Source organism: Gopherus evgoodei, chromosome 1, assembly GCF_007399415.2.
Source record: "Gopherus evgoodei ecotype Sinaloan lineage chromosome 1, rGopEvg1_v1.p, whole genome shotgun sequence".
NCBI lineage: Eukaryota > Metazoa > Chordata > Testudines > Testudinidae > Gopherus > Gopherus evgoodei.
In genome coordinates, this window is record NC_044322.1 from 47,061,791 (window position 1) to 47,077,669 (window position 15,879).

The 15,879-nt window shown below is 40.2% G+C and overlaps 1 protein-coding gene across 1 annotated transcript in view; it reads left to right on the forward strand.

Moving 5' to 3' along the window:
• Positions 1-15,879, forward strand: part of NBEA (neurobeachin) — an 853,790-nt gene that overhangs the window by 330,705 nt on the left and 507,206 nt on the right. Inside the window, 2 exon segments of the mRNA XM_030563353.1 lie at positions 11,949-11,957; positions 15,366-15,546. Coding sequence (XP_030419213.1) covers positions 11,949-11,957; positions 15,366-15,546 — 190 coding nt within the window.

The window sequence follows — 15,879 nt, forward strand, 5'->3', positions numbered from 1 at the left end:
CGCTGGTTAGGCCTCAACTGGAGTATTGTGTCCAGTTCTGGGCACCGCATTTCAAGAAAGATGTGGAGAAATTGGAGAGGGTCCAGAGAAGAGCAACAAGAATGATTAAAGGTCTTGAGAACATGACCTATGAAGGAAGGCTGAAGGAATTGGGTTTGTTTAGTTTGGAAAAGAGAAGACTGAGAGGGGACATGATCGCAGTTTTCAGGTATCTAAAAGGGTGTCATCAGGAGGAGGGAGAAAACTTGTTCACCTTAGCCTCCAATGATAGAACAAGAAGCAATGGGCTTAAACTGCAGCAAGGGAGATTTAGGTTGGACATTAGGAAAAAGTTCCTAACTGTCAGGGTAGTTAAACACTGGAATAGATTGCCTAGGGAAGTTGTGGAATCTCCATCTCTGGAGATATTTAAGAGTAGGTTAGATAAATGTCTATCAGGGATGGTCTAGACAGTATTTGGTCCTGCCATGAGGGCAGGGGACTGGACTCGATGACCTCTCGAGGTCCCTTCCAGTCCTAGAGTCTATGAGTCTATGTGTAAGTGGCTCAAGCTTTTCTCTTTGAGCTAGAGTTTGTTTTATTGAAGGAAACCCTTTAGAATACATCGTTATATTATACAAATAGGTATAGTCATTTCTCAATTACTTATGTGGTACCGTTCTATATTTGAAGTTATTACAAAATGAAGTGGATTTAGACTCATAGACTCATAGACTCTAGGACTGGAAGGGACCTCGAGAGGTCATCGAGTCCAGTCCCCTGCCCTCATGGCAGGACCAAATACTGTCTAGACCATCCCTGATAGACATTTATCTAACCTACTCTTAAATATCTCCAGCGATGGAGATTCCACAACTTCCCTAGGCAATCTATTCCAGTGTTTGACTACCCTGACAGTTAGGAACTTTTTCCTAATGTCCAACCTAAATCTCCCTTGCTGCAGTTTAAGCCCATTGCTTCTTGTTCTATCATTGGAGGCTAAGGTGAACAGTTTTCTCCCTCCTCCTGATGACACCCTTTTAGATACCTGAAAACTGCTATCATGTCCCCTCTCAGTCTTCTCTTTTCCAAACTAAACAAACCCAATTCCTTCAGCCTTCCTTCATAGGTCATGTTCTCAAGACCTTTAATCATTCTTGTTGCTCTTCTCTGGACCCTCTCCAATTTCTCCACATCTTTCTTGAAATGCGGTGCCCAGAACTGGACACAATACTCCAGTTGAGGCCTAACCAGCGCAGAGTAAAGCGGAAGAATGACTTCTCGTGTCTTGTTTACAACACACCTGTTAATGCATCCCAGAATCATGTTTGCTTTTTTTGCAACAGTATCACACTGTTCACTCATATTAAGCTTGTGGTCCACTATGACCCCTAGATCTCTTTCTGCCATACTCCTTCCTAGACAGTCTCTTCCCATTCTGTATGTGTGAAACTGATTGTTCCTTCCTAAGTGGAGCACTTTGCATTTATCTTTATTGAACTTCATCCTGTTTACCTCAGACCATTTCTCCAATTTGTCCAGATCATTTTGAATTTTGACCCTGTCCTCCAAAGCAGTTGCAATCTCTTTAAAACAAAGAGAAGTTATAACTCGGAAGTTTTCCAAACAGTACCGCTGAAATGCTACCCCAGATGAAAGCTGATCAAGTGGCATTGAATAAAAAGTTGAGAGAGGGGCAATGAGTAATAGAGCTTGCCATGCAGGTAAGGGAGGTTTTAGAAACAAGTACAATAACTCCTCACTTAACGTTGTAGTTATGTTCCTGAAAAATGCGACTTTAAGTGAAACTATGTTAAGCGAATCCAATTTCCCCATAAGAATTATTGTAAATAGCAGGGGTTAGGTTCCAGGGAAAAAATGTTCACCAGATAAAAGACTATATTTTGTATTTTTTTAGATATAGGTGTGTGTGTGTGTACACACACACACACACACACACACACACACACACACACACTATAAGTTTTAAACAAACGTTGATTGTGAAGCTTGGTTGAGGTGACGAAATCAGAGGATGGGATATTTTCTAGGGAATGCCTTACTGCTAAATGATGAACTAGCACTCAACTGAGCCCTAAAGGGTTAACACATTTTTGTTAATGTAGTCTCACACTCTACAAGGCAGCACAAATTGAGGGCAGGGAGACAGCATGGCAGACAGAGAGACACCCTGTGTTTGAAAGAGAGAGAGATGCGCATTGCCCCTTTAAATATGCTGACCACACTCTAAGTACACTGCCTTTTTAAGTAGATCAGCAAGTTGAGACAGCAGCTGATGCCAGCAAGCTCCCTGTGTCCTGAGCCCTGTTGTGTTCCCCCCCTGCTCTATAGAGATGGGAGAAGTGGGGGGCAGGAGCATGGGGGTGGGGGGCACCCTGACATTAGCCCTCCTTTCCCCCCCGGCGCAGCAAGCAGGAGGCTCCCGCAGGAGGCTCCCATAGGAGCAGCTCCAAGGAAGAGGGGAGGAGCAGCACATGGTAGTGGGGGGAGGGACAGCTGAGCTACTGGCAACTGATAGCGTGCTGGGCGGCTGCCGCACAGTGAACTTAGGGGAGCAGGGAGATGATAGGAGGCTGCTGGTCCACCCTGGTTCCAAGTCCCCACCAGCTAGTTGCAACGGGCTACTCTTTCTGCAAGCAGAGGACAAAGCAGATGGCTGCCAAACAGTGTTATAAGGGAGCATTGCACAACTTTAAACAAGCATGTTCTCTAATTGATCAGCATCGTAACAAAGAAACAACGTTAACCAGGACAACTTTAAGTGAGGAGTTACTGTAGGTGTAAAGACATAGAGGAATCTGAGTAGACATGGATGTGAGTCTTGCTTCCATGGGATAATATGTACACACATTGTAGATCACACTCAAGGCCAGTGCAAGGATGTTTTGCACCCTAGGCGAAACTTCCACCTTGCGCCTTCGCCCATCCCCGAGCCCCCAGCCTGAGGCACCCCCCCGCCCCAGCTCACCCCTGCTCCGCCTCCTCCTTGAGCACATGGTCACTGCTTCACTTCTCCCACCTCCCAGGCTTGTGGCGCCTAACCCTAACCGCCCCCACCCCTTACTTGCTGCAGGCAGCCTTCCCTGTGCTCCCCTGCCCCAGCTCCCTCTGCCTAAATGCCGGCGGCGACCTGGGTGGCCGAAGATCTGGCCACCGCGAGCGCTGCTGAAGAAAATGGCACCCCCCCAAATCCTAGTGCCCTAGGCGACTGCCTTGGTTGCCTAAATGGTTGCACTGGCCCTGATCACACTAGATATGTGCTTATACAGTTTATCAAGAAGAATGAACTCATATGCTATGTGTATTTTACTTCATTGTTTTGTAACTGTATTTTTCAACCATATTTGTGACAGGTATTAAGGCATGTATAGTACTTCTCACTGAAAATGTTTGTGTCCATTTTGAAGTTTTAAAATATTAATATCACATGCCTTCTTTCCAGTGATTTAACCTTGTGGCACAGTACTTTTAATTTACACCTTCCTTTAACAGCATTAGTGAATCTGATTCCCAGTGTATTTTATCTTTTGACCAAAGATAAAGAAGTGTGAAGAGGGACACCATCCCTGGGCAAAAAAGAAAAAAATAATTAACACTTGTCATCCTATCTGATCATTAGTTTATGATGGAAAGACAGGTAGTTAGTTGCTTTTCTAGTTTCATAGTTGTGATATAGGTTTTTTTTTAACCTAGCTATGTTTAATCCAGGATTTACTCAGTCTCAAAAAGAGAGAGTTGTTGGTGTTCATTTATTGAACCTCACAAACATTTCAGTTCCTTTATAGATTCAGGTTTCTCTTTGGTTTAATCTATATGATGAGTGTGTCTCTTGAGCTTCATAGTTCCCTTACAATCCAGAATGTTGTTCCTGTTTAAAAAAAAAAAAAAATCAATTCTTAAGAATCTGATCTTTTGATAATAGTTAATAAGAGCCACAGGGTACAAATTATTCTTCTCTTGAGTCTAGCTATCATTTATAAAAGGGGGAAGAGGATATCTTTCACTTAGCTGTTTCCCATTAGCAATGCATGAGTTGAGCATTTAAAGCTTGAATTTTATTTAGGTCGTGAGCAGGAAGGAGCAAAGAAAAAAAACTAAAGAGAGGACCAAATGGTATTCACCCATTTTTTTTTAAAAAGTCTCCAGAGGCAATCTCGGCAATTAATGCCTGGTAAGCCTAACTTCAGTACTGGGCAAGAACAGAATTGTCAGACACACACAGATGAACATGATTTGTTGGTGAAAAGTCAACATGGTTTTTGTACAGGGAAATCATGCCTCACCAATCTACTAGAATTTTTTGAGGGTGTCAATATGCATGTGGACAAGGGGGATCCAGTGGACATAGGGTTCTTAGATTTTCAGAAAGCCTTTGACAAGGTGCCTCAGCAAAGGCTCTTCAGCAAAGAAAGGTGTCATGGGTTAAGAGGGAAGGTCCTCTCATGGATCAGCTTCCATATAAGGAGAGATTAATAAGACTGGGACTTTTCAGCTTTGAAAAGAGACAACAAAGGGGGCATATGATAGAGATTTGTAAAATCATGACTGATATGGAGAAAGTAAATAAGGAAGTGTTATTTATTGCTTCTCATAACACAAGAACTAGGGGACATGAAATGAAATTCATAGGTAGCAGTTTTAAAACAAATAAAAGGAAGCATTTCTTCACACAACCCACAGCCAACCTGTGGAACTCTTTGCCAGAGGATGTTGTGAAGGCCAAGATTATAATAGGGTTCAGAAAAGAACTTGGTAAGTTCATGGAGATAGGCCAATCAATGGCTATTAGCCAGGATGGGCAGGGATGGTGTCCCTAGTCTCTGTTTGCCAGAAGCTGAGAATGGGCGACAAGGGACTGATCACTTGATGATTACTTGTTCTGTTCATTCCCTCTGAAGCACCTGGCATTGGCCACTGTCAGAAAACAAGATACTTGGCTAGATGGACCTGTGGTTTAACCCAGTATGGCCATTCTTATGTTCTTGGAAACATTTTGGGTCAACAGATGGGTATTTTCTGACAAACCATCTTTCGTTGGAAAATCCCCAACCACCTCTACTTTACAGTTATTTGGTGTAACGTAGGCCTAATAAATTTATAACAAAGTAACCACTGCTGTTCTCCAATACACAACATGGTATGTAGCATATTAACAAAAGAATTTCCTTGAGTTGACATAGTATAGTCCTGGTGGCTCTTTGCATGCTGAAGGGCTCTGGAATGATCTAAGGTGCCTAATTTCTATATGGCAAAATATGTCAAACTTTACTGCCTGAAGTAGGCACCTAACTCCATATTAAAGTGTGTAGGCTGATTTTTTTGTAGAGGTGCTGGGTATCTGTAAATGCTATTGATTTCAGTGGAAGCATAATATGATCAAACTATTTCAGGCACCCAAGTTGGAAACTTTTTCCTTTAGTATGCATGCAGCCAGTAGATAGGAAAACACGACGTCAGACCTGAGAATAGGCTCGGATTTGATCAAGAATAGTTTCAGGACTCTTTGTTGCAATAATCATATGCTAATTCTTCCTAGAAAAATCACCTTCTGGCTACACTAATATTGCCTTGTCTTTAATTAACTGTTTTTCTTACAATCTGGTTTTCAGGAAGTCAGAACAGGAGCTTTGAGATTCCAAAGCTCCCCAGCATGCTTTCTGCTGCATTATTATAAGACAAGTCTCATAATCAGTGGAGTGGATTTGGAGGTTGCTCTTTGTTCTGATATCACCTGCTGTAGCAATCGTCATGAAATAGAAAGCTCAGTCATAAGAATGGCTATGTTGTACTCACCTAATTTTCATTGTGGTATTGCTAATCTTTTATTTGCATAACTAGGTACAGGTCTAGTCAAAATTAGCTCATTAAAGCCACAGCAAGGGGTCTCTGTGTAGTTACATCAGGTGTCAGCTTTGGATCCTCAATTTTCTGCTCCTCCAGTTCTGAAAGAGATTGAATCATTGCAGAGCTGTTTGCTGCTGAATCTGTATGGATCAGCTGAAAGCAGAGCATTGTATGCCAAGATATGCGTTAGAACAGCTGATATCAACAATTTTAATTTTAAAACACTCCAACAAAGCCCTATGTCTATCCCGCATTGCAGTGGAACAGAAGAAGAGGAGAGCAGAAATTTAATAGAGAAAAGTTTAAAAGATGGAGAAAGCGAGAACTGCAGTGTTCTTCCAGCCTGGACCATCTAAGGGTAAAATAAGTAAGCAGGCCTCAGTTCTGCTCCTGTTGCATAACTCACATTCAGTTCATAATCATCGTCCAAATTAGTCCATTCTTGAGAAAAGTGAAATTAGAGCATGAGGAAAAACGATTCTCCCAAAAGTAAAATCCTAATTGGGTTTATTTGTTAAACTAAATAAATAAAAATTGAAACTAATCTTTAAGATGGAGATCACATTGCTGTTTCCCATTTCCTGGATTCACTTGATACTAAATAAATTTACATTTCAATAAATCAGGTATCATTTACTATTCATGAAAGCAAGGTAAGAGTGGTTTCTTCATGGCTGCAGAATCTTGAAGTAATTTAAAATACCACATTCAAACTATGTTGTAAATTTATTTTTTTATATTTATTATTAATCATGTTATTATGGTGTCCCCTAAGGGGCAATCAAGAGTGCTAGGCACTGTATAAACATAGAATAGTAGGTGGTCCCTGCCCCAGAGAACAGGGGTGGGGAAAGGGGTATATACACAAAACCATAGTGAATTATGTGATGGTGGCGAATGTCCCTTTTTGGAGAGGGGCTGAGGTTATTTAGGAGGGGAAGAGGTAAGAGATGATGATGGAGACAGGCCCAGGTAAGAGCGTCAAATGTGGAGTGAAGCTGATGTGAAAAGATTGTGAGGGGGTGTAGGGGAAGGATTGGAGCAAGCAGCCAATCAACTCAGGGCAGAAAAAGTCCAGTCAAAACTGTAGAAAGTTCTCTGAGTGTGCAAATGACCAAAGGTTCCTGTTTTGGCTGCTTATACCACTACTTGCTGAACTCTCTAATGGCTTGCTACAGTTTTGCCTCAAGGCTACGTGGCAGGAGGGAGGGGGGAGACACCATCTGACATTTCCCATTATAAGATCCTGTTCTCAGTGGCTTATAATTTTGCCAAACTTTAATGACTGGGTGTGAAATTTTCCCTTCTGGATGTCTGTCTCAAGTTGAATTTTTGGTTCAGTCAATTCTGAAAACAAAAGTAGGGAAAAATATATGTTTTGCCCGTGTTCAGAAATTCTTGCAACCTTTTTTTGGTAAAACTCTAGTGACTTTTTCTTTTAAAAGTTCAGACATTGGAACTGAGAGCTGCAATAGAGACTGAGACTGGCTGGAAGGCTACTGGGTCTGGGAGCAGGCAGGAAACTGGGATTGGTTGGGCAGGGGGATTGGGAGCTGGAGAGAGAAACAGAAGGAACCAATAGGTGTTGGCGTACACTGAAATTTGATGAGGAGATTGGGGGAGGGGGAGAGTCTGGGACTGAAAACCAGTGGGGCAGGGGAAAGATGTTAAAAGGAAGGGAAACCAAATCTGGCAAAGAACCAGGATGCGAGGGCAGAACTGGGATTCTCTGGGCAAAGAAAATGGCAAGGAGATGGTGGAGAGGGGACAGTGAGATTGGACAAGGAACCGGAGATGGAGATTAGGACAGGGATGATGCGGGTGCAAACTGGAGGTCAGGGTGGGGGAGAAAGGTGGGATGAGGAATCGAGAGAAGGGAATTAGAAATACCTGGGTGAGGAGACTGGGCAGAAAGAACAGTGGGATGATGGAGGAAGAATGACTTGCTGGGCAAGGCGCCAGGGACTGGGATGAGAAGCCTGAAATGTGGAGACTGGAACTGGATGAGGGGTGTTGAGGGTCAGGACTGGGACAGGGACAGATTGGAGGTGAGGGGCAGAAGGAGTCACACAGGAAGTGGGCAGAGAGTCTGTGCCCACTAGAATACAACTCCTCTCTGGAGCTTGGAATGGGACTCACAAATCCTGAGTTTCCACCATTCCTCTGCTATCATTCTCCGTGAAAACTGGCAAAGTGTCCATCTTCCTCTAGTGCTGGTCCATATAGCAGATGACAACTGACTACTGAGATCAGTTATTCCATTGGTTGAGGTGGCAGAGGTTTGTGCAGTGGATTGAATGGTCCCTATCCTGCTGATGAACCATAAGAACATAAGAATGGCCATTTTGGGTCAGACCAGTGGTGTGTCTAACTCAATATCCTGTCTTCCAACTGTGGCAAATGCCAGATGCTTCAAGGAAATGAGCAGAACGAGACAATAAACCAGCGAACCTGTTGTCCAGTCCCAGCATCTGGCAGTCAGAGGCTTTAAGGACTCCCAGAGCATGAGGCTGTATCTTTGGCCATCTTAGCTAACTGCCACTGATGATGAATTTATCCATTTCTTTTTTTGATCCAGTTACAGTTTTGGACTTCACAACATTCTCTGGCAACGAGTTCCAGAGTTCGGCTGTGTGAAGAAGGACTTCTGTGTATTTTAAACCTGTTGTCTATTAATTTCATTGGGTGATCCCTGTTTTTTGTGTTATGTAAAGGCATAAATAACTTTCTTCACGCCATTCATGATTTTATAGACCTTTAGTCACCTCTTGTCCAAACTGAATTAGTCCCAGTCTTTTTAATCTCCCTTCATATGGAAGTTGTTCAATGCCCTTAATTATTTTCATTGCCCTTGTCTGTACCTTTTTTATATGGTTGTTAATATGGGGGGTTTTTAGTTTGCTTTTTTTTAAACCTAAGAAATTATACACACGCAAACCCTTTGTATATTAAAAGGTCAGTGTTAAGGTTGGAAAGTCAAGCATCCAAAAGTTAGGAAATTCCAGAATTAAGGTTACCTATGTTACTTTAATCAGTCCTCTTGTGTATATGCATTATGATAGTCTCCAATTATGTGATCACATACTGTTTTTTCCACAGGATCCCTGCCTCATTCAGTTCAGAGGATGAACCTGCTCTGGGAATGAATCAGGGTTGTGTAGTGAAGGAAATTGTTTTTGGTAGGACCCCTGCTCCATTTGTTGCAGAAGTTGGAAGGTGTATTGGGAATATGGCAGGGGAGTTACAGGAACGGAAAGGACAGTCTTTTTGTTAAGGTAGTTGAATGCTGCTCTGGAGGATTCGATTCTGTGTGATACTAGGCAAGTTCCTTAACCCAACTTTTAATAGGTGGTCATTTCCTGTGTATACCTCATGTTCTGAGTGCTTGACTTGAGAACCTGGGATCTAATTTGCAAAAGAGCTGAGCACTCTCAACTGGAACTGACCTCAGTGGGAGCTGTGCTTTGAAGATATGAAGTGCTATATATCGCTAAGAATTTGTAAAAAATCAGGTTCTAGATGTCTCAGATTGGGCACCCAAAGTTAGCAGATATTTGTAGACTTTAACATCTCTGTGCCTCATCCACATTTTATAGATAGGGAGCTGATCATAACACTCATCTCACAGAGTTATGAAAATAATTAATGTTTGTGAGGAGCACCATAGAGAAGCCCATGAGGAAATTATTAATACTGTCTTCAGAGCAATTTTTGGATAGTGTGGAGTAAATAAGATCTACACTTTGAGGAAATGAAGATACAACAAAATATTGAATTTCTGCTTGTTAAATGAGCACCATCTGTTCGATGCAGTCAATTGAGGCAGGGCACTTGTGGAAAACATAGTAGGTGATCGTATAAATAAAGACTGTATCATAATGCATACACGCAAGACAACTGAAATAAAGTTATCACAGGCAGAATATTCTGGTGTTGCTTAACTTGAGTGCTTGACATTGTAACTTTAACAATTTGCTTTTAACGTAGTTGCTGGTGAGTTTTTTGTTTGTTGGGGGGGATTGCATGTGATTTAGTATAAAAATTGCCTAGAACCAAGGATAGGCGCCTTTCAAGTTCCAATAGCATATATGAAAAAATGAATGAAAATACTAAATTAAATAAAAATGGTAAGCATTTGATCTAATAATGTTATTTTATGATAATATGCCAGAAAGAGTTCATTTCCCAGTCCTAGTCTACTGCTCATTGGCCTAGCAGGGATTGAGGTAATCCTTCAAAGACCTTGCACTGGGAGATATTAATTTATATCTTTTTAGCACTTAAACTATTTTTGATGTCTCAAATTTACATGATATTTTATAAATACAAAGAAGACACTGTGTGCCCCAAAACTTTTGCAACCATATAAGACAAAATATGAAAATGCAAAATAAGACACAGAGCATTCAGGAAAGGGAGTGAGGATTATGAAAAATGCATTTTGTTAACAGCAACAGATGTTGTCAGTTAAAGCGTGGTGTGACAGACTGACAGTTCCACCTAGTCATTAGTTAATATAAAATTACAGCCATAACCAGGGCTGAAGAATATGGCTTAAAGGATAAATTTGAAGATTTTGGGATCAAACAGGGCTTCAGTGAACCTAACGTCAAATCCTTGTCCCATTGAAATCAGTGGGTGTTATGACATTGATGTAATGGGACCTGGATTTCACCTGTTGAGGAATCTAAAGAAAAAATGTCGTTGGGTACCAAAGATGGGTTTAAGCTTCAGAGTCCAGACCAAGACCTGAACTTCCACATGTGAAAGGATGGTTAGACACAGTTTTCTACCAAAAAAGAAAATAAAACTTCCCTCTCATTTTGCTGGAGTTGATACTGCAATGGCACTATTAGCGTAACATAGTTGAAATGTGTTTGGTTTAAAAAATGTGCTATCTGAATTATTACAGTATTAAAATATTCTTTAAAACTAGTTTTTTTACTTTCGTACCTGGAGACTCTATCTTGTGCTGCATTTGTGTACAACATCATGGCATCTGAGACACCAAGATTTTGTTCTATTTACAAGGAAACAACAGATATCACAGTGTGGTAACTGTTAGTAATATATTACATTTTAATACTGACTACCTTAAGTTGTCTTCAGTGCTAGAGGTGCAGTAGTCTTCTATTTTTCTACCACCATTTTCCAAGGTAGGCAGGACCTAAATTATCAAAAATGACTTGTGATTTTGGGTCCCTCAATTTTTAGATGCCCTGCTTGCTCAGCACCCACCCTACAAGGTTTAACAGGTTGGGGATTTAAAATCTTAAAGGCCCAAAAAATCATTAGTCAGTTTTAAAAAATATGGCTCCTGACAACTAAATGACAGACCTGTTGTGGGGAGAGGGTTCTGACTGAAACTAAAACCTGCAAGAAACCTCGCAGAACTGCTAATCACTGGGACTAGCCCTAAATTCCCTGAGGTGATTCAAAACTTGGACTTCCACTGGTGGCTCAAAATCATTCAAATGTTTAGTACAGTTTGAGATTAGGTTTGAAATTTGTGCACAACTCTGGTGTATGTAACAAGATATACTGAGGTGCTCCAGTCCAAAGAGCATTACGGCTAAAGAATCATACATATAAATCAGAAGAAAAAAATGCTTGTTTTGTCAATTTAATTTTATACATATGATTTATCTCATAAATCATAAATGCTGAGGCTGGATTTACTTTTTTCAGTTTCAGTTGACTGGAGAATGGCACAATTATGTCATGTACTTCTGTGATTTATATAACAAGTAAAATTCGACTGTGGGTATACATTACTAACATCCTATACATTTTTTCCATGTACATATTTAAAATATGAATTTCAGTTTGGATGGATCAATGTGGAAAGGAACTGTATAGTAAAATTAAAAGATTAGATTTAAAGTCCATACTGTTTGCAGTTTAGTTATTTTTAAAGTCTTTGTTTTCAAATGTTCACTTTCTGAGATGCAATGTTTATTCCTATTATAAATTAATCAGATAAAGGTATAATTCCAAGATATTACTTTGTTTCAATTTTACATTGTATTTTCAGTTAACTTTAATAATTTTCTTTTTCTTTTATTCTTGTAATCTGTTGTCTGTTTTGTCTATTGCATGTCCAGGGTTCTAAGGTTAGTATTACTGCTGTAAGTTTCAGTTTTTATGTTTTTCAAACTTTATTATTTTTGATAATTTGACATTTTGGCTTTTTAAAAAAAAATAATCACATATTATAGGATATGGTCAGGAGTAAATTAGGTGCATTTATGGACTTTTTCTGAAATGTTTATCTTAGTGTAATTTAATGCATTGGCTAATGATTATATGCTGCTTATAGTAAACTACCAAGTCAAAGTTAAACAAGCCTATGATCTAATATAAATTGCAGAAGTGTCCGTCTGCTGTGAAAATCTGTTTTAGTTCAAACTCTGGACATATAACCATCTGGGAATTTACATAGTAAGCATGAGTTTTACCATACCATTCTAAAACATTCTAGCTTCTGAAAACAGTTTGCTAAACAAAAAAACATCTCTTAAATGTAGTTAGAATATATACTAGTATGTTACCTTTAAGAGGTGAATTTCATTATAGTAATTAGACCTAATAGAAGGCTATTTATTGTCTTTATAGCGAATTAGCAGCATTTAGGGAGATTTCCTAAAGAAAATTCTAATTTTTTCTTCTATGTAATGGTAGCAAAAATCATGTAAAAACTATCCTATAAAACATGCTTTTACATGGATTTACTATTTCTTATAAAAATAAACCTGGACATTTGACATTGGGAAGTAAAAGATCTACTCCCTTAAGAAAATGTATGTGGTACAATATAAATAATTGTATTATAGCAATAATCCACAACAGGGAGTCCACTAATAGAGCATTGGTGCATATTTCTGGTGATTATTGAGGTGAGTCCAAAGGCCATGTTTCTATAACCACCTGAGAATTGCACCAGCAGCCTACTAATTCACACTGTGGCATGGCTTCTTGCTATTCAGATATGGCTTCTTCAGTTTAAATTTCATTTGTGTAAGTGTTTTATATATAAACAATTTGCTACTTTTCTATGTGAATTAATAATGTTTCTTCTACTATGACAAGGGGGTCATGGTAGAAAAATAACATAAAATAGCAGGGAAAAACTGCCTAGAGGAATGCTAGCAGCAGTCCTTCAAAGGGAAATGGTGTTTCAAAGGTCTAATTGTCATCATATCATTTGTTTTGTCTTGCTGGACAGATTTTAAATAGTGACAACACTTCCCAGAATACCCATGTAACTGACATGTCTTGCAATGTTATCTATCATTCTGATGACAGAAAGACACATTATACCTTTCCCATGTCAGAACAGTTGTTTTCTTAATATTGTTTGGCATTATTGGCACTGTTGGTATGCTGTTAAACCTAAACAACTATTTCAACAAGTTACTGTTCACTGAGGACATTAAATTCTCAGCAATAGGGAAAGAAAAGGTTTTAAAAGAATTATCTTTATTCTTGTTATGGAAAAAATGTGTATAACAGAACAAAATAATATATTTTAAGCTCCTTATTTGTCTTACAGAATCCCTGAAACTGGAACCAAAAGGCTAAAATTTTCATAAGCACCTGAGTCCCATTTTCAAAAAAAGATCTTGGAACTTAAGTCCCACTGATTATCAGTGAGACTTAGGTTCCTAAAGCCAAGGTATTTAGGTGCCTGAAGATGCAGATAGGCACCTCATGGGATTTTCAAAAGCACCTAGGCACCAAATTTTCAGAGATTTTAATGGGAGTTGGCCTCCTAGGCACTTTTGTGAATCTCACTAGACACCTACCTGCATATTTAGACACTTAAATAAATTTAACAATCTGTCCCTAAGAGCTTAACTCACTTATGAAAATGAGGCTCAGGCTCCAGTCACTTAAGCACTTCTGAAAATGTTACCCTAAATAATAACCCTTTTTTACATTTATGAAACAATTGCAGACTCAGGAGTGGTTTTGTCATGAGCCTAGACTAAGGGGCAGCCCAAGATGGAGATTGTGATTCCACGTGGAATGTATGCTGCACCAAGTATAAACCTGGCATGATTTCCTCCCTCACTGGAGCAACAGGGAGAGAGTAAACTCCCTCGCCTGCTGATCCAGGAAGGGAGTAAACTGTGCTAGGTTTATGCCCAATACAGCGTACATTCCTTGGCTCCAGCTACACATCAGTGATACGCTAAGACTATGCCCAGTTCCCACCCCATTCCACTTCTCCCACCCATCTATGTGAGTACGGGCAGGTGGAGACATAGCAGCTCTGCAGAGCCCATTTTCCTTCCTGTGCTGTCATGCAGTTAGATTGCTCAGAGACATAAAGGGGTGTCACACACTCCTTTATGTCTTGCACAGCTGTGCTAGCTGGGCCACAATTTGGTTCTATGTAAATAGTAATAGTTTTCTCACAGATATTAGACTTCATAATACCTATTACAGCATGCAAGTGTGAATTCATCTTCCCACTCCATTATGTTTAAGTTCACTCATAAGTAATTTGCATTGACAAAAATATAGATAGGCTTGGCAAGATTCAATTTTAATCAATAAATTTTGATAAATGTTGATTTCAAATGACATACTGAAACCAGTGAAAAATAGAGTGATTGGTAAAAGCGGGAGTGCAGCCTCTCCCTCCACCTGTGCTTCTAAGAATCGGGCATCAACTGTGTCACAGGAGTGGGGTCATGACAGCAGGGCTGCAGAGAGGTCTCTGTGCTGCCACTGAGCCAGTGACACTGGATCCCTTCAGGTGCAAGGTGCTGAGACGGCTGAAGACCTGGCGGGCCTGAGTAGACACCCCCAGCCAAGATTGCAAGGAGGAGGCCACCCTGCTCCATGCAGGAGCCATTCAGTAGCAGGGTGGCCTGTCCCGTGGCTGGGGACCATGACATCTTCTCACAGCCCTGGCTGAGGGTCTCTGCTCTGCCCTGCTCAATAAGAACCACAGACTTCCCTGTGCCTTGTGTCTACCAGGATCAGGTGTCACCAGCCCCACAGCTGTTCAGGGAGCCCTTTTCAGCTCCGCTGTCATGGTCCTGCTCATTCACTCACCAGCCAGGAATGTAACAGTCATCCCTGGGCAGGAACTGTTCAGCAGCATCATCCCATAGCCATGGGATCATCCTCCTTGCAACCCTGGCCAGGAGTCTCTGTTCCGCCAAGCCAGGACCACAGCCTTCCCTGCACCATGGGCCCTGGTGCCTTGAACCCCTCATCTACACAGGGAGCCCCTTGTAGCCAGTGCTACCCTAAGCCAACGCTACACCCCTTTAATTTCCAGCAACTATAAAAATAGAAAAAAATTGAAAGTCTTATAATTTTGATGGTTAATATTGTTTTATAGTGTTAAAAAAAAAAGAATTCTGCCAACCCTAAATATAGGAAATAGTTTTTTTGTAATTTTTCTCATTTACTTATTTTATTGTTAACAATTAAAATTGAGATGTGGATGTGCTATGTTTGTTGTTTGACGTTGGGAAGTCTAAGATAATTATTTTCTCTTAAAGACTGAATTGGAAAATATTGAAGTGACACAGGGAATGTCAGCAGAGACAGCAGTGACTTTCCTGAGCCGTCTGATGGCTATGGTTGATGTACTTGTATTTGCCAGTTCTCTAAACTTCAGTGAGATTGAAGCTGAAAAAAACATGTCTTCTGGAGGCTTAATGCGACAGTGCCTAAGGCTGGGTAAGTCTTATAGAACAACACATACAATGTGCATTATTTAATTACTTACAGATCAATGAGCTAAGACTACAATGAATAAAAGTAGGAATTAACCTGGTTCTGACTATGATGCGATAGACTAAAATACCACAGAGTGTTTAATGACTTGTTACAATAGTCATGATGGTTCTATTGAAACACGAAAATAGATGAGAATCAAAGCTGTCATTGATGAAATTCAAATTGTAAAACATATTTTAGGACAGCAAAATATTAATACAAGAAAACTAGTGAAAGGAAGAAAATTACTGTTTCCCTCAAACACTGATCTGCTGTGCTGCTCTTCTGTTGTAA